Source organism: Pogona vitticeps, chromosome 5 (assembly GCF_051106095.1).
Source record: "Pogona vitticeps strain Pit_001003342236 chromosome 5, PviZW2.1, whole genome shotgun sequence".
Taxonomy (NCBI): Eukaryota; Metazoa; Chordata; class Lepidosauria; order Squamata; family Agamidae; genus Pogona; species Pogona vitticeps.
The window spans coordinates 110,659,384-110,678,834 of NC_135787.1; the positions used below are offsets into that span (position 1 = coordinate 110,659,384).

Below are 19,451 nucleotides of genomic sequence, written 5' to 3' on the forward strand. Positions count from 1 at the left end.
GATAGTTGGTTGGAACTCCATTGCAATTTGGCCCCTGAAGAGCTCCCTCAACAGAAAACTGAGTCATTAGATCTGTTCTCCTGTAGGACAGAAGGCCTGAACTAACATCTAGGTGTTGTGGGAGATGAAGGCCAGAACACCTGAAGAACCTGAAAGTGTATGAACCCCTAGAGTAAATTATTACTTTTGTCAGGATTCCCAGTTATAGAGACAATAGAAAGTGAAGGGTTCTGTAATCAAAGTGGTTTTGTTGGAAATGGAATCTGAGCAATTGGTGGAAGCTGAGATTGGGGTTAGGGTATGGAGAATTTATTAGTGAAATCAGTAGTGTGTAACACATCTGCTTAAAGTTGAGGATAAATCTCTAAGTGCTTCCATTCCTGGAGACCACAAGTAGGTCTAGGTGAATCATTTTCTGTTCCAGTGACCCACTCTATTGTCCCAATATCCAGGAGGCTAGCTGGAGTCCTTTTCTACTATTTTTCCCTGGATAGAAATGGCTGAAATGTTATTACCAGGAACCCAACGTAAATGTATGCCAAAGCATTTTTTAAAATGTTTATAATTTCTTTTAACAAGTTACAGAGTCTTTCAAGGCAAGGGGAAGTATTCCTTCCCTTGGGAGAACTCTAGCATCAAAATTGTAGCTGACTGGAAGGAGTTTCATTTGTCACAGGAAAGGACATGTCTAATGAGGAAGGAAAGGAGGAACCTTACACACACCACAGAGCTATTCCATAATCAATCAGCCACAACCACCAACACGTGATCAAGAGTCCCGTCTCTCTTGTAGCCTGTAAACCAGGAATAGAGTAAATCCTAGGTTATCAACCTTTATTACTTGGATGTTTTTGAACTGCAACTCCCAGAAACCCCAGCCAGCACAGTTGGTGGTGAAGGCTTCTGGGAGTTGCAGTCCAAAACTCCTGAGTAACCCAAGGTTAAGAACCAGTGGAGTAAATGAAGGGGAAAAGGAGTTCCCAATCAATTATATAAGATGAAGTAGGACTATAGTTCATAAAAGCTCATGCTGTAATACATATGATCATCTTTGAGGTATCGGACGACTCCTATTTTTATATGGCTATCACTTTGGTAATAAAATATGTCCTGCCCCTCCCTTAAACGTTACCAATTGACAGGTAATTGTATACAACAAAATTTCTTTATGAATTAAGCATGTTTGATTTGTGCTGAAAAATACAGGCTAAGGTAGGGGTGAGAACGGTGTGCTCCTCTCAATGTTGTTGGCCTGCAGTTCCCATTAACCCCTAGCCAGTAGAGCCAACAGTGTGTGAAGACATCAGCTGTTGTCCAGCAAAATCCAAAGGCCCACACATTTGCCAGTCTTCTAGCTTTTGCTTTCTGAGATCTTCCAGCCCTCATTTCAGTTCTGCTTCCCCAGGGTCCTAGTAGGCTATGGTCCATAAAAATATAGACTATAATAAACCTGTTGTCTTTGAGGCAATGGTGTGCTGCGAGCCAATCCTTCACTTTCAGAAGCGTTGAACTGGAACAGCACTAAGGCCACAAATATAGTGGACACTGACCTACTGAACAGCAGCTGAATCTGAGGAAAAGTTTCTGCACACATCTTAAGCTCTGACCACTTCTGGGCAAAAATAGTCTTAATTGTCTCGACATTTTAATTCTTCTTTGATTTTGCCTATATTTCATGTGTGTTCATGAATCCTCTGGGAAATGGTTGAATGATCATCATAAAACATACACTCACTCTCTCCCATTCTCTCTCACTGCTAATAATACACCACACATGACACATTTATGCTTCATATTTTATCAGTACAGCAACAAAAATTATTCTGTTTTTACAGGTGACAATTTTAAAAACAGAATTTTGACTGATGAAAGACATTGCACAAGAGGGCCTTTATTTCACCACCACCATTCCATCGTATTTAATTTATCCTTATATACTATTGCTCCTAGCCACCAAAAATATTATCTTACTCAACAACAGAAAAAGCGCATTGCTCAAAAGTGCTCCACACTGCCCACCCATGTGACCACCTCTGAAAGATTTTATGCATTCAGAGGCATGTCTTCCATCCTGTTTTCAGAGACTAAACACACGTGGAAACAATACATTCCTGCCATTTTGTAGGGCGATAGGCTGCAATCAGGCTCACCCAGCAATAATTTTCACTGACTTGAACCCAGGAAACTTTGATTATTAAGGGCTGAATCATTATAGTCTAAGATGCTGCTTCCTATAGCAGTTGGTCTGATGTCCCCAGAAGCCCCAAGTAGGCTACAAAGGCAACCATCCTCTACTCTCACTGCTAGGCAGCAAATGACATTGAATGGCACTTTGCCTCTGAACCTGGAGGTCTTAGTTATCCCTTACAAGGAAGAGCCACCAATAAACCTCTTTTTTTAAAAAATCTCCTCTGAATCTGCCTAATTCGCAAGCAATCTAAGCTAACAACGACTTCAGTTTCTCTCAGTATGTTTCATAAACTAGTTAGGCTCTCTGTGAATTCTGCCTTGAACTGCCTGTTAATCAGTTCTGACCAAAAGCTCTTAGGCTACGAGAGGGAATAAAATCCACTTTCCAATTCTGTTTTCTATGTTCCACCTACCTCTTTCTCCCCGTCATCTCCACTTTGATCATCCTCTTATAAAAACTGAAAAACCTAAAAAGTTTTTCCCCATAGGAAAGGCACCTTGGTCATTTCATAATTTGGACTGCATTTCTTTGAAACATTTCTCAGCACAACATTGTCTTTTGGGGGCTACGTCAACCTAAACTAGACGCACTACAGATCTGTACAAATATATTATGGGCAGCATCAACTAGCCTAATAATTGCTTGCCTGTGTTTTGCATTTCACAGTAACTGCATAATGTGGGTCAACAGTCTGAGTGAACTCTCCAGCACAATCCCAAGATCTCTACTGGAAGCTTTGATACTTTGCCTAATAAACACTTCCACGGCTGCAGTGCATCTGGATGAACCAATTTAGGGGAAATCAAAGCTCTTGCCCAAGGATGCTGGCATGTATTTGTATAGGGAGAATAGGGCCAAACATACTTCTCTATTACTGAAACCTTTTCCAGAATGTTTCTTTCCTTCTGAAAGTCACCAGTCCTTTGATAATGGAATCTTGGCCCTCGCCCTCGGCCCCCCGCCTCAAATTAAGTTGTGCAAACAGAATGTGGACTACAGTTTAGCCCAACTTTATCTTGTTTTAACCTTTCAATACTGTATATAATGTCGTAAAATTTACTCAGATACAATTTTTCAGATTGTATCTTGACCATCTATGACCAAAATAAACATACCGAACATATTATTCATTCACTCATAGGGATCAACATTTTTGATGAACTGCATCCACCACAATCCTAAAATCCTTTTCCTAAAGTACCAGTTTAGATTATAGCAGTATCTTTGAGAAGTGAAGATTTTTTAAAAAATTGCCCCAACATCCCTTACATGAAAATGCATTTGCCATTTTCTTGTTCATTCATCTAATTTGGACAGACTCTTTCAGAGCTCTCTATAGTCTGCTTGGCTTTTCACTATCCTCAGCAATGAGGAACTACTGAGAATACATGAAACATTTTGAACCCTATAAACTACTACCACTTCAGAAGTCTATCTCAGTTTTGTAAATGTACAGCTGTGCCAACCTACACTTCATTGTTTCAAGGTGGAAGTTTATACCTTTGCACAGTGACTTCTAAGGCACTAGACCATTCTCTCTTCAAGGGTGGCTGGTAGCTGAATTAAACAGGACAAAAATTCACATCTGCAGTATTTGACAGATGTAGCACTCAAGATTTTTTTGAAAAAGAAAATATGGTAGGATCTATATTGGTTATGGAGTTATGTAACAATATGCATAAGAAGCCAGAATTATGCAGACTGAGATACTAAAAACCACTTCTTCAAATAAAGCAGGAAATGATCAAATGCCTTTCTGCCACTCATACTTAATTATGATCCTTGCTGGAAATCAGCTGTTATACTATATCCCCATTTTAGGAGAGGACACAGAATACAGTTCCTGATTACTATTCTGAATTTTTTTTTTTAAAAAAATTTAAACTCTGTTCATTTAAGCACACCACTTATGTTCAAATAATTAAACTAACATGAGGCGTTAAAGTCATGGTTGTTCACTCAGACGTCAGTCCCTACTGTTTAGAAAAACTTATTTCCAAGTAAATATGCCTAGAGGTTCAGCATTAGATTCCTTTTCATATACAATTATGTTTCAGAATTCTTTGAGATTATTATGAACTTATAATATTTGGGAAAAAAAATAGCTAAAAAGAAGTACTGAGTAAATTTATGTATAGGATCACATTTTCTCTTAGGCAGTCCAGGAATTCGGCATATGACATTCAAACTTTGGGTATCTGAATAACATTTCAAAGAGATCTTCTTTCTCCTTTAACAAGACGAGCTCGTAATCTCCAAGCATCCTAAGAAGAAGATGAAGAGGAAATGTTAATATATATAAAAAGCAACTCAGTGTCTTTCTCTCTTTCTCTCTCTGTATATATAAATTGTATTATTAAATGTGTTTTACTGGAGTTTGTGTGCAGAACAATGAATAAGCGGTATTATTTGTGTAAAAGAATATGTGTAACCAGTCAGATTGTGTGGAGTGTCAGCCAATAGGTTCTTAAAGGATTAATTGACAGATATAAGAAAAAAATGTCAGTCGGTATGAGGTCTGTCTTGATTAGTAAAGTTTTTCAGTTAGGACTGTATGCTGCTAGGTTCTCTGCTGTTTAGCTATGCTGTCTATTTAACAAAGAGCTTCATGGAAGAGATAACTGAGGCTGAATAAGATGATTTCCTGCTTTCTACACCATTTATGTAGTAATATTCCAAAGCTGCTTAAAACCTAAAAATTCTGTGAATTCTGTGTACAAATCCCATATCCTTCACTCGGTCCCAACTGTATCTTCTTCCCTTTGTCTAACTTTGCTAATCAATATTGAACTTGTAGCTTTCAGGTGCTGAAAGTTCCTGTTAAAAAGATTTGATTCTTAGAATGCTGAATTCACAAATTTGTCCAAGGTGTGAAGAAGAAAAGGTTATCAAGAATTAAACACTCCCTTGGCAATATTGTATTACATTGTGCCTCACTATAAACCAGGGGTTGTATATATGGTACTGAACATATGAAAAGGCATAGAAATTCCACTTTCTGAGAATCTGAGCTTCCACTAGAGAAAGATTAGTTACTAGCCCAGATCCCTGTAGGATCGTTTGGAGTCTGAGATGGAAAGTGGGGCAGAATGCCCACTGAAATTTCTGGAGCCAGAGAGACATTTTCAGAATGAAGTGGTTGCACTTTAATCACCTTCTGCTTTTTCTAGTTATCATTTTACACAGCCCTGAAGTCAGCAAGAACCCTTCAGCATATCAGGTAGAAAACTAGGTATGTCTTAGTTTTGGTCTGTACCATGGGAGTAATTACTGAACACACCCAGCTCTCAGAAAAGAATTAAGGCTCAGTGTGCGACATCCTGGAACGTGTCCTGACTGGGCTATTTCTAGAACATCAGTGCAAGACAAAGGCATATAATATCAAGTGCTTCAGATCCAAAACATTACAAAACAAACACCAAACCACCTACCTTCAGGGCCATAGACGAATCTATACCATACTTTTTTTTTGCAATCTCTACAACTTCTTTCTCAATGTTCTCTTGAGAAGTACCTTTCACATCAATATAGTAGCAATCGCTACTTGCATAATGACAAGAGATTGCCTGCATTAAAAAAACGAGAGAATACATTAAAGCTGAAGCTGTGGCATTTGCTTTTTTGTAAGAATGCGCAAGGTGAGCGTATTTAGGGGGAAGCTCTAAACATTTCCCAAACACATAATTAAAAAAGTCCCTACAGCTGTTTGCAGTGAGGATGTATGTTTCCTTGCACATTACTTTGAAAATACATTTGAAGCTCGTGTCATCTTTATTCCACCTTTGGTGTTTCATTGTAAACAAAGGAGAAGAAACCCTTTCTTCTACTATGTGTAGCATTCTCTCAGGGTTTTTTTTAATTATCATTATTACTTTGCAGTGGGGGCTGCATACCCTTTCTTCTCCCTCCCTCTTCCTCACCACTGTGCAGACCACTGGGGGCAAGACAGGGTGCTGCTATAAAAGCTTAAACCAGTGGTGTCCAACCTTGGCCCTCCAGATGTTCTTGGACTTCAACTCCCAGAAATCCTGGCCAGCAGAGGTGGTGGTGAAGGCTTCTGGGAGTTGAAGTCCAAGAACATCTGGAGGGCCAGGGTTGGACACCACTGAAACTAATTACTTGCAGAGAGCTCCTGAAATCAGTCTGAGAGCTGCATAAGAGCAGACAAAGAGACACAGGCTGCTCAGCCCTGCTGTAAATGATGTATTGAACAACAAGCTCCTATCTTATTCCTCACTGCTGTATTACTGGAAAATTCAGTGATTAAGATTGAAGTCAAAGCCTTACCAGGTCATTCGAAGATTTTTACTGGATGTGAGTGTCTTGTCTCTCTAATACACACCTGGGACAGACTCAAAATTATGGCAAACATTGGAAATAACCTGCTTAATTTTCAAAACCAATCAAAGGCTATCTAAAAGTGTCACATTGACAAAGTGGTGGAAATCTTTCCAAAACACTTTGCTTTTTAGAGCCATCCTCCTGGAATGCTGGTGCTGGGTGCAAAACAGTGTCCTGTTGAAATCTAATTATCCCAGATACTCTTCCCAAGGGAAATGGATTTTGCTTGCTACACGCATGGTTTTCAGGGCAGAGTGGGGACTTTTTCAAAGCAAAGAACTGGAGAAATTTTAGTGGTTCACCTTAGATTTTGATATTAATATTTTAAGTGAAATAGTCAAGAACAGAGATGGGGGTATTCATATTCATATACCCCCGCACAGGTGGAGATAACGAGATCCGGCCCCATGGTGCCGGACAGTCCACTCACCTATCTGCAGCAGTGGATCAGTGAGTGGACCGTCCGGCACCATGAGGCTGGACCCTCATCATCTCCACCTGTGCGGGGGTATTCGTATACAAATACCCCCATCTCTAGTCAAGGACCTTTGTACTATGATGTCATGGTCGATTCGTGCACAACTCCCTCTCCCAGGGCATACTGCTGCACCTACCCACCTAGTAAAATGTATTATTAAACCAACAGCAACATTTATGGATCTTTTCATACAGTAATAATGAAATATGTCCAATACACAGGTACACATAGCTGATGCAGCCAGATTATATTTACACTGATGAGAGGTTGCATGATTTGGATGGTGAACTTTCCAGTGCCCTTTTTTGTACTCTAGATTTAAACTGAAAATATGTAACTATCTTTCACCTTTCAAAACTTTTTAAACAATTAAAAAGTGAGATCAGTTATTAATTGAAAAGATGGGAGAGTCTTGACTTATGAAACGTATTTTTCCAAAGGAAATGCCCCAGGTGTTTGCAGCCTGTAATTTGAACAAGCACCTTACCTTCCGAAACCCTTCAGTCTTGTTCATTCCAGAGCCATGGATTAGCAAAGGGTGGAAAAATACTGTGTCTCCTTTCTCCATAGCAAGATGAACCCTTGGAATACTTCTGTCATAATCACGCACTCCATGATACATCTTGTTTACACCACCCTGGAAAATCAACATAAAAATTACCTTACTCATAGAAATAGGAATACACCCACTTTGGAACTGAGTCACAGAAAGTTCAATTCAAAGTTACTGGGGAGAAAGCCATGTTAGAAGCTGGTACTTACAGATTCATAGCTGACTGATTTTAAAATCAGGAAAAAGCATGTGTTATAACCTAGCAATAACTATCATTATTGTAAAAAAAGTATCAATCATGACATCCCTAAAAATACTGGGAACAGTGCTACAAGTATATGTCCTGCAAAAAAATCAAACCAACAATACCCTTATATGAATTTTAGCATATGAAGGGGGCAGACAACATGCAGCCTCCAATGCAGACTCCAGAAAGAAGGGGTCTGCCTTGGTAGGGCCAATAATGACCCATAGGAGGAGTTATTCATCATTTTCCCACATCCCTGCCTTCACATCCTGTTTTAGGGCCATGGGAGTTTTTTCGTTTCATTTTGTTTTTTGAAAAAGAAGGCAATTTGTTGTGTAGTGTAGTTGACAATCAGGAGCTCTCATTTGCTGTCAAAGATCTGGCATTCTCACAGCAACCAGTGCTACATTCACAGTGAGTAGCTTAATTATCCAGTAATTCACTGATTAAAGCACTTGAGCACTATATCCTTTTGCAAAATTCAGCTCTACTGTATGGAGACTGCTAAAAGCTTGAATTCCCTTTTTTTTACACAAAGGTGGGGTATTAAATAAATAAATAGGATGGTAGTGAATGTAATCTCCAAATGCACCCAGGGAAGAAGATTATAAAGGCAATGAAAAAAAAAACCTCTTAGTTCTAAAATTTTTAACTGTAATCAGCTACATCCACATTGGTTAACATTCCTTTCCTCCCCGCTTCTGCACACTCCCTCATACTCACTCAAATTACCTCCCAATCAGGATAATCATGTTGTTTTAGGTCTCCTTTATGGGTTCCCGGCAATACTACTAAGCATCCATTTCTGCGATCAATTCTCTCCATGGCAGTCCAGGCACAGACAATACGATCTGCAGGTCTGAATGAGAAGTAGTGCAGGTCCTGATGCATTGGGTGGCGAGAAGTCTTCCTTCCTGTAAAAATTATTTGAATTATCATATCTTCAGGTTGTGTTATTAAAATAAAGTAAAATTCTAAGCTTCTACGAACTGTACACATCCATCCATTATAGCAATAGGGTGGCTGGAAAATTTCTCTGTTTCAGAATCCTCCTCCTTTCAAGTGGAAAAACACCAGTATAACACACATGCTGAGAAATTCACTTTGGTGAAATAATGTTTAAAGCACAATGGCAGTCCAACTTTGGTTCTTATTACACAAATACCACTTGTCATTTGGGACTTCTATAAATTTATACCCCACTTTTCTGCTACTTAGTTAACCACACCAGTAGTATTCATTTTAATATAGTAGCTAGCTCCGAAATTTGAACCAGAAAAGATAAAAAGGCCAGATTTCACAATACATTAAACTGTCTGCCTGTTTCAATGCAGTAGTGTAAATCTGTTCAAAAATTCCTTACCAGGATCTGGAGGTTTATTGATCAACATGGTGTGCATAGCCATGATGTTCGGTCCTGTGAAACACTCAACATATTTCACAATCTAAGGTGAAGAAAATGATGCATCAAAAAGTACATTCAAACCGGCTAACATATCTAAAACCATTATATTATGTGGTATGAGTGCTGATGTAGCTCAGTGCATTGCAGCACCTGGCTGCGGAGACAGGGGTTAGGAGCTTGACTCCCCACTACAGTTCCCAGGAGGAAGCAGGAAGAGGCCAGCCACAATCACCCACAGCTTGTAAGGCTGATGAGATTACATGCTCTGCTACCTGTGCACAGGCTGCATGACACAATACTGTATGCCAAATGTGACTTAGCAACTCACATCATCCCAAAATCATTACTCAGCCTTGTTTTTACATTTTCTACAAGTACAACATGGCTTTGTTTCCTTGCCTAATTCATATTGTGATAATCATAATTTTACTTGAATTCAGCCACAAAAAGCAAGTTACTTCTTAGTTCTAATCATTCTCCAACACTGGTCCCAGCCAAACTAGACCTCTAACATGTGATCACATCTACTGTGGGGTTGTTTATAGGGGGGGTTGTAGATTGGGATTAGGATTTTGTTGGGCAGTATTTGACCTGGGATTTCAGATGAGAGGAGCAAGGGTTACCTCTGTGATAACCTTTCTCACAAGTTACAATCAGTTTTCTATTCTGGCAACAGATAATTTGATTTGGCAGTTAAAGTGGCAATAACTCAGCAGCTGTCTCAGAGTGCGGCAGATTTTTAACTAGCGCATAAAAATAAAATATAGCAGGAAAAATGGTCATTCAGGAAATGAATTGGTCATTTGAGAAATAGGCTGGTGAATGAACTAAAAAGGAGAAAAAAGTAACTCCTGTGAAGAGAAAACTAATCCTTCCTTCAGATCGTTTTCCAACTTAAACCCCCACAAAACCCACTCTCTTCAGGTCAAAGTAGTTTATACAGGGATCACAGGTGTACCTGCATGTTTGTTTCCCATAAGTCAAACTGTGGTTGAAGGAGGAAGGATTCTGGATGGGTACTTTTGACTTTAAAATAAAGGTGGGGTTGTAAACAATTTCCAGCATCATGAGACTACTGCTCTGTCTCAACTTCTGTCAGATTGTGGTCTATGTTCTTGACAGAACATCACTGCTATACTAGGTCAGCCCCTCAATTATGCAAATACACATTTAGAACAAGCCCTTCTTATGGCAGCAATATATCTCTACATCCTTAGAATGGGCTATGAAGACCACATGCCAGTGTCACATGATCTCCACAATTATTTTACTTGAATATATGACTGAGAATCTTGTAATGCAATCGTTTGTGGCCTTAATATACAATATTCCCTTCTTTTACCTGAGGCAATGTGCAATATCTGAAGAGCTCATCGTGAAATGCAAAATCCTGTATTTTTGAAATTGCTTTCTGATCTGAAATAAACTCTGACTTGGCAATTGACACATCTCTCATGATCACCAGCCCAGGTACAGTCACCTCCTTTCTGCAGATCTTTGTGAACTCATCTCTGAGGATAGGATTAGAAAACAAAATAAAACAAAAACAAAAAACAATTGGTAAATTGTATCCCATTACTAAAACAATTCTGTTGTCCCTAAAAACCAAATTGGATAGGATTTACAATCTACACAGCCTCATAATTCTCTCTGAAAAGGTTTGGTTTCTACTTATCAATTATATCCAGATCATTCTAAATAACAGGCATTTTTTGAATACTGTATCCAGCAAGTTTCAAATGTGATGGGCAAGGCACTATTTGGACTGGGAAGTCTTGTACTTTTCAGGTCCTCTTTGACACACACGAGATTGTAACGAACACCTCAAGGGAGATCTATGTATTGTAACCAGTATGTCTTATAAAATCTTATTCAATGTGACTAGGATAATGACATGTACTTTACCTGAAACGTTCAATGTCCTCATCGGAGACCAGATTTTTAATGACAAGATAACCATTCTCCTCATAGAAATGCCTCTGCTCTGGGCTTAGAAGATTATTATCCAATGTGTAACTGTGGAAATACCAAATCATCATCATTGCAATCACAAGAAATACTGAGAGAAGAGAAAGCAACTTTAAATATTTCTGTGGTGCCTGAAAGCACAGATTGCTGAGACAGAAAATATGGCACATAGACATCTGAATTAGAAAGGCTTGTTTGTTTTTCCCAGGAAAAGTATATGGAGATTTTACCTAATAGTGATGCTTGAACCTGGTAAGAAATTAATTGCTTTTGGCAACAATCTTCAACCGATGTTGCAAGAAACTCCAGAGCTGCTAACTCAACTCATAGACAACAGCTGATACACTACTGCTGATATCTCCATGTAACAGAACATTTTGCCATTATCAGCAACTAAAACGTGTTGCCTGCAAACTATTGTGTAACTAACTACATATACCTGGGAATGTCCGGCACCACAAGCAAGCACTGTGGAGAACGCGAGGTACTGTATTTGCCAAGGTTGTGACAGAAAATGTGGTCCATAAACATCTGAATTAGAGGCCTTTTGATACAAAACAAGCTATATACAGTTCAGTTCTTAATACATTACAGGCAGCGAAAATGGCTGCCCCTATGGAGGATCTTCACTGGACGGTGAGTTATTCAGCCCATTGGAACACATTGAACGGTTTTCAATGTGCTTCAATAGGCTTTATTTCGCTTTACATTTTCGCTCTACAGCGATTTCGCTGGAACGAATTGTTGTTAAGCGAGGCACCACTGTAAATCATCCTCATCATCTTAGAACTGCAGAGTTGGAAGGGACAAACTGTTCAATGTAACAGGGTTTTTTCTAATAGTATTGCTCTGTGAAATGCACCCTATTTTTACTACAAACACACAGATGGTGAAGGGGAACCAATGGTGACAGAAGGAACTGAAGAACAAAAACTGAGAAAGCTTCTGTTTTGAAAAGGTTGGAAAAGTGGGCAATGGTTTTATTTCTTCTTACAGTCTGGTATTTGGTAATCATTTCCTCCAACTGCTACACTCAAGAGAGAAAGGATAATATTGCAGAATAGCAAAATTAACAGTCACAAGTCCCAAACTAGTTAATGGCTGGGAATCACCCTGTATAATTTATAATCTGCTTGACACCAGAGAACTTTTACACTGGCCCATTACAATGCTCTGCCTACAGTCTTTTTAGAGGGATCAAAGTCTTTGCCCTTGCCCATCTGGTAGGGTGGAAACTGGGGAACGTGTCCTATTGTACTGGATATCTTATAAAGATTAATGTAATCTACTTACTTCCTCACTTTTAAAACATTATCCAGGTAGACCCAATATATTTTACATCTCTTTTCTCTTCTCTGATTCCTCAAATGAAATTACAGCTAAGGTTGCAAAATTCTGTGCAGTGGCTTGTAGAATAAGGAAACAGATGTTTAAATCACTGCAGTAATTAGATAAAGAATTTGTAATCTGAATTTCAGTCTATTTTCTATCAATTCTAGATATTTTATGATATATTATTGTATTTTAGTCTTGTATATCTAACATGGATGACCTATGGTTGTAATAATAATAAAGTAATAAAGTAAGTAAAATTGACCAGGTTCATTTGAGTCAGCAATTTAACAGCTAATTGACCTGAAATTATTAAAAGTTCACTGAACTTGAACTCATGTCACGTGGAATGTAGGAATAATTCACCTACATTTTCATGCAAGAAAACAGGTTAAAAAAATACCTACCGGAAGTGTACTGGATATTTTGCAGTAGCAACTTGGGCTGAAGTAGGAAAATGTGTCTACAGAATAAATTAAGGAAAGGTATATCTGGAGAGAAGGAAACTTTTAACAGATTCAGGATCAAAAGAAATCTAAAGTAGCTTATAAAATTTATATTACTCCCCTCTATTATCTTAGAGATAATAGGATTTTTCAGTCTAGTTTTTCAGTTCAAATGAAGATCACAGTCCTACCTCAAAATTATATACAGTGGTGCCTCGCTTAGCGATGTTAATCTGTGCAGCAAAAATCACTGCTAAGCGATAACATCGCTAAGCGATTTTTAAAAGCCCATAGAAACGCATTAAAACGCGTTTAATGCGTCCCTATGGGCTAAAAACTAACCTTAAAGTGAACATTCTCCAGTGTGGCAGCCATTTTCGGTGCCTCTAAAGTGAGGCAACACAGCAGGTGGCCATTTTGTTTTCTGGTGGCCATTTTGAAACCGCCGATCAGCTGGCCGAAAATGGGCGCTTTGCAATGATCGCTTCCCCGCGATCATCACAAAGCGAATTTTCCCCATAGGAAACATCGCAAAGCGATTGCTTTTGCGATCACAAAAACTGCATCGCTAAGCAATTTCTTCGTTAAACAGAGCGATCACTAAGCGAGGCACCACTGTATTTTCATCCTACCCTTCTAAAGACCTCAGGGTGGTCTACATTTCTGGTAGTCCTTCTACTAAGATCCTGTGGGAACTTCAGCCACTTTTTTGTGAAGTGAAGCTTACTATATCCCAATAGAACAAAATCCCTTGCTTATCTTAAATCCTCCCAGTACACTGTAATAAAGGGTAATAGCAATACCAGTAGTAATAGTACATGCCCACCACTAATGTGTCTGTTCTCTTCTATTTTTAAAAATGTCATGGTTAAGAATGTTCCTGCTGAGACTTGCATCAAGAAGGCAAGCATTTTTTATAACCAAAGAGCTCTCGACAGTTGATGCAAAGCAGCAGTTTAATCCAACGACAAACCTGTTCCCAAGATCCCTCATATGACCTCCTATGTTATTCCAAAGGGCTCACAAACTCTATGGAGCAGACAGAGGACTGGAGAAGGCATTCAGAGTGCTGCAAAAAGGGAGAATGGTCAAAACGATCAGTTGAGCTGATGGAAATGAAAAACTTTTTTTAATACTTACAATGACAAAATAATAATCAATTTTCAGCATTTCTATTCCTTTTTGTCCTCCTTCATCATATAATCACATGGGTGAATATCTGCTACTCAGGTAACACTCCATTCATTAGAAGAAGTTGTCAACAGTCCCCCAAAACCTACACTTTTAAAAATGGGTATTCTTTAAGGTGCCACAACAAAAACTAGAAACTCACTACACACATACACATCTTGCTCACTGGTGAAAGGACAGCAGGAAGAGAAGCCAGTGTATACTGTCATGGAAGGGTGTTCATAATCTGAGAGGAACCCGTGAAAAGGCCCTTTCCCATGCCAAATGTGCCTATGAGGACAGCCACTGGCTGCCAGTCTATTTCCAGGCGCAATTCAAAGCACTGGTCATGATCTAACAAGCACTCCATAGCCTGGCTCCAGATTATATGAAAGACTGTTGTCTTTTGGCAACTGAACAGACTCCTGACAAAAGAGTTTTAATTAGGATGCTGTATATTTTATTGTTTCCTTATGTGTTTTTAATATATTTTAAATTAATGCTCTTTTGTTTAGTTGCTTTAATATAAGAACTTTTTGTGGTTTTAGGCTTTTTAAATGATTCTTTGCTCTGCATGACTTTACTGGGAGAAAGGCAGGAGAGAAATGAAATAACATATAAAATAATATATAAATAACTGTATCATGGTTTAAGTTGGAGCCCTGGCAAGCCTCACAGATCTGAAATTCATGCAATTACTGTGGCAGTCTTATAACTTAATGGGCCAAAACAGCCTTTCCATCACAGTGGGGTGGGCAAACTGTTAGCACTAAGACCTGCTTTTGCAGCCCTGACCATCACTCGTCCCCTTCTTTTGATGTAAACAATGTGCATTCCAGCTCCTGGAAGCCTTTTGAATAGGTCACATTCCTCACTCACCCCAACTTTGCAAAACAGTCATTTTCCCAAATTGGAAATATATTTCTAGGCACTTGCAGTTTCATTTTTGCCCTCATACATTTTAATGTTTTGTCTCTGTGGTTCTCAGAACGTTCAAGATCAGAAAATTGGTCTCTATTCACCAAAGCTGCCCTTCCCTGAGCAACCAGCGTTCCCCAGCCTTTTTAGCCCCGTGGACTGGCTGGGGAAGGCGGGGCATCCACTGCGCTTGTGCACATGCGCGCTCGCTCATGCGCATGGCCAAAGGAGTGGGGATGCTCATGCGGGGGTAGCACACTCATGTGCATGCGCAAAGGGCAGTGCAGTGTTCGTGTGGGCATGATGGAGCTCATGTCAATTCACAAAGTATAACGCTCAGGGCGCATTCATGCATATGCATGAAGGAGTGGGGGAGTGCTCATGTGGGCATAGGCGTGCGTGCACAGGCGCAAGCAGGCTGTGCGGGGGGAGTCCATGCGGGGGTGGGGGGAGGTCTGACTCCGCAGCCTGGTCCGGCTCGGGCCACGGACTGACACCGGGCCGCAGACGCGGAGGTTGTTGGCCTCTGCCATACTTTATAAACTTGAAACTGTTGCTCACTAATCTGCAAGAATTGCAAGGCAGATAAACAACAGCAGGCAATAGCCTCATTAGACTCTCCAACAGACTAACCTGTTGCAAGTTTGAGAACTAAGTTTCCATTTATTCCTCAAAATAATGCAGGGGGAGATCTAATAAGAAATTTTGCACCCACCACTTTTGTGTACATACAAACAAAACACAGAAGAAAGGGAGCAGTCAGTATTTGTATTCAAACTGCAATAAATTTTAGGGAGACATTAAAAATGCCTGATTCTTGCCCATTGTAAAATGCTGGTATATCTAGAAGTGTAGAGAGCCAACAAAACCAAATGATAAACAAAGTCATCATGTGCCTCTTATATAACAGTAACAGGTACAAAGTTCTGAAGTATTATGCAGACAGAAAAACAGAAAACCATTACTACACTGGTTTTAAAATACCACGGGGAAAAACAGTTTTCCTATCAACTATTTTTCTGTGAAACAATGCAGGGAGATTGATCTGCGAGATAGTGGCACCAACAGCACACTTGGCCTGGGAAAGTGTTTCAAATTCCCATCTCAGTCATGTCAGTGGTCACATGCAAATCACTGTTTCTTAAAGCTGTCCTCTCCCACTCCTACAAAGGAAGGTGGAAATTTATACCAACAGGATTGTTCAGCCAGTATGTTACGCTTTGCAAATGCTTTATAAATAAAACTGCAAACTGACCAATTACAGGGATTTGAAGGATGGGCATACTATTACCACCAACCAACTGTTCGGTTTGTGCTAGGCAAGTAGAACATTCCTCACAAAACTCTGTAGGTCTTTTTAAGCTAAAAACACTGCCATAGTTTATTAAAAGGGTAAGAATATGAGAAGAGACATGCTGGATGACCCGAAAGATATACCTAATCTAGCAAGGTATTTCCCACCTGACTGACCATACATACTAATGGGAATTATATAAGCAGGCCATGAGGACAACTACAGCTCTTACTTCTGCTCTATGTTGTTGTTTAGTAGTTAAGTTGTGTCTGACTCTTCATGACCCCATGGACCAAAGCACACCAGGCCCTCCTGTCTGCTCTATAGGAACTGGTATTAAGAGCCACACTGTGACTGAGACGGGAGCTATTGATAGTTTAATCTCCATGTGTTTATATAACCCCCCCTTTAAAGATAACAAATTAACAGCTATTCATAGTTTAGCTGATTTTAATTTAGCTAAAGCACTGTATAACTGTGTGAAGATGCTGAGTTCCATACTGGGTACCTTTAATGAGCACATAAAAGAACAAATCTATGCAGATTTAATCCCTTTTACCCCTGCAACACAAGAATGCTGGAAAATGCACCTGCCCCATCTTTACTTCTATTTTTATTTTAATTTCTGTATTGTTTTTATTACTATGATTTGTTGTGTTTTTTCATTGGACATTATCATGCTGTATTTCTAGTTTTTACTGAATGGCATATAAATGTCATATTTATGAAAGACTTGGGTATGTTGAGCCTTGAAAAAAGAAGACAGAGGAGTGATATGATAATTTTCAAATACTTGAAAGGCTGTCATACAGACGAGGGGCAGGATCTGTTCTCAATCATCCCAGAATTCAGGAAACACAACAATGGGCTCAAGTTACAGGAAGCCAGATTTCTGTTGAATATCAGGAAAAACATCCTAACTGTTAGAGCAGCACAACAGTGGAACCAATTACCTCGGGAGGTGGTGAGTGCTCCAACACTGGAGGCATTCAAAATAAACTTAAGACAACCCGCTGGCAGATATCCTTTGATTTGTATTTCTGCATTGAGCAGGGGGTTGGACTTGATGGCTTTATACCCTTCCAACTTCACTATTCTATGATTTATAAACACAGTTATGAACGGGGGCAGCAGCCCCTCTGCTGCTGCATCCACTCTTATTACCCTAATCTCAGAGGAATAATTACCAACCTGTTTTTTCTACTGGACTCTGAGCAGCCTGATAAGTAGAAATTAAAAACCTTTGTCCTAGGATGGCAATGAACCTGGCAGTCCTCAGCCAGGAGCGATTCCTTCCCGTTTGAACGAACCCCACATTTTGCTGCCTTGGCACAAGACACAAACAAGAAGCCAGCTGGCTTGTCTGAAAAGCTGCCTATAAAGAGAGCCACCAACTTTCTGAACAGGCAAACCTGCTGTTCCACTTTCAGCTGTCGCTTGCTCTGCAAAGGAAAACATTTGTTCCCTGCCGACTTCTGGGTCAGCCACCTCCACACACAGCCTGGTTTCCCCCTCTTTTTCTGCAGACTCGGCAACTGTCCAGTTACACAGAAGCCCAACCGATCCTGCCTTCCTCCCGGTCAGCTGGCAACCACTAAAGAAGTAAAAGGGACTTCGGGACGCAGGAGGGAAGCGAAGAGACCGCGGTCGCCCTGCCCGAAACACCAGGCAGAGCCAAAACAGGATTTCCCGGCTTACCACCCCCGCCGTCGCTCTCCGCACCCCAGACCACAGAAAGGATACAAGGGCGGCGACACCGGCCAGGCCCGCGGGTCGAGAGGAGACGAGGTGCCGAAGGACCGTCCTCAGCCGGAGAGAAGCCCTGGCCGCCGGCGCCTCCGTCCCTCTTCCCTCCATGACGCCTTCGGGAGTCAGCCCTCAAGCCCTTCGCGTAAAACAAGAGGGAATGGGGCGGCCACGGCTTCCCTCCCAGCTTCGGCTCCTGATTGGCTCCTTTCTGTGACGAACCCATCCCGGCTCCTCCCACTAATGGGCGGAAGGCAGAAAGGTTTCCCTCAACCGCTCAGAGGGCGAGGGTCAAAATGTCAGACAACCTCTCAGGATAAGATGGGCGGCGCGTTGCCTGGCGATGAGGAAACCGTCGAGATTGGCACGGGAAGGGCACCGGAGATCAACCACGAGTACGAAAAGCACGTTCACGAAGCCGCAAGATGATAGAAAAGGCGGAAACACACTTTGATTCACATCACTATCATTCAAATATGTACTCTGCACATATTTAAATATGTATTAAAAAAACAAAATTAAACCCTGTAGGGTTTCTGTAAGTAATCCCACATGGAAGAATCCCCAAGGAGCTAGACATGTGTAAATCTGTTGCAGCCAAACGACGAAAAGTCTTGTGGCATCTTAAAAGACCCAGTGTTAGCTGGCGTGAGCTTTCATGCCTTGTAGCCTGCATCTGAAGAACTGGCTACAAGTCCACGAAGGCTTAAGCCCAGTGAAACTGAACAGGATTCAAATATGATACAAAACTTTTTATTGTTTCCCTACATATTGAGAGCCTCCGTAATATTTTTTTTAAAGGAATAAAATGGTTAAATAGGAACTTCAGAATCATAAAGCAGATGTAAAACTAAAATTGTTGCTATACTGTACTATGTTCTTAATTATGCTCATCTTGCACAATACAGTATTCCCAATAAACTGGATAAAGTTCTATGTGTATTGATTTATTTCCCACAACAGTTACGTTTTCCACTCAAATGCTGATGATAGGCATGTACATTTACTTGCATTCTTGTGCTCTGGAATAAGAACAAAGCCTACAATTGTATAAAACAACAATAACTGGGAATTCATAATCTCCCAATTTTCACTACACACCTGCAAGATGTGAGTAACAGGCTGACATCATAGAATTATTGCAAGTTATTACAGATAATACATACAATTGTTTTGAAAACATAATGTGCATTAGCATTCTAAATATGTCATTGGTGATGGTTAAAGGCTGCCTTCATGTACACTTTCCTACAGAATCCAGATACCAGTTCAGTAGCTGCACATCTTCATCTAATCAGATGTCAGAGGTCATTAGTAGCAGCAGATCACAGATCACTTAAGCTTAGTGATCCAGATCCTTCA

General features: G+C 40.2%; 1 protein-coding gene across 1 annotated transcript; it reads right to left on the reverse strand.

Moving 5' to 3' along the window:
- Window positions 1-1,782: 1,782 nt before the first annotated feature.
- Window positions 1,783-18,258, reverse strand: LOC144583003 (phytanoyl-CoA dioxygenase, peroxisomal-like). The gene is made up of 9 exons (XM_073000759.2): window positions 18,087-18,258; window positions 12,923-12,978; window positions 11,121-11,231; window positions 10,558-10,726; window positions 9,174-9,255; window positions 8,543-8,724; window positions 7,498-7,647; window positions 5,623-5,757; window positions 1,783-4,455 (listed from the first exon to the last, which is right to left on the reverse strand). Exons 1-9 carry the CDS (start codon window positions 18,198-18,200, stop codon window positions 4,402-4,404), a joined length of 1,053 nt encoding a protein of 350 aa, XP_072856860.2. The 5' UTR covers window positions 18,201-18,258; the 3' UTR covers window positions 1,783-4,401.
- Window positions 18,259-19,451: the final 1,193 nt, after the last annotated feature.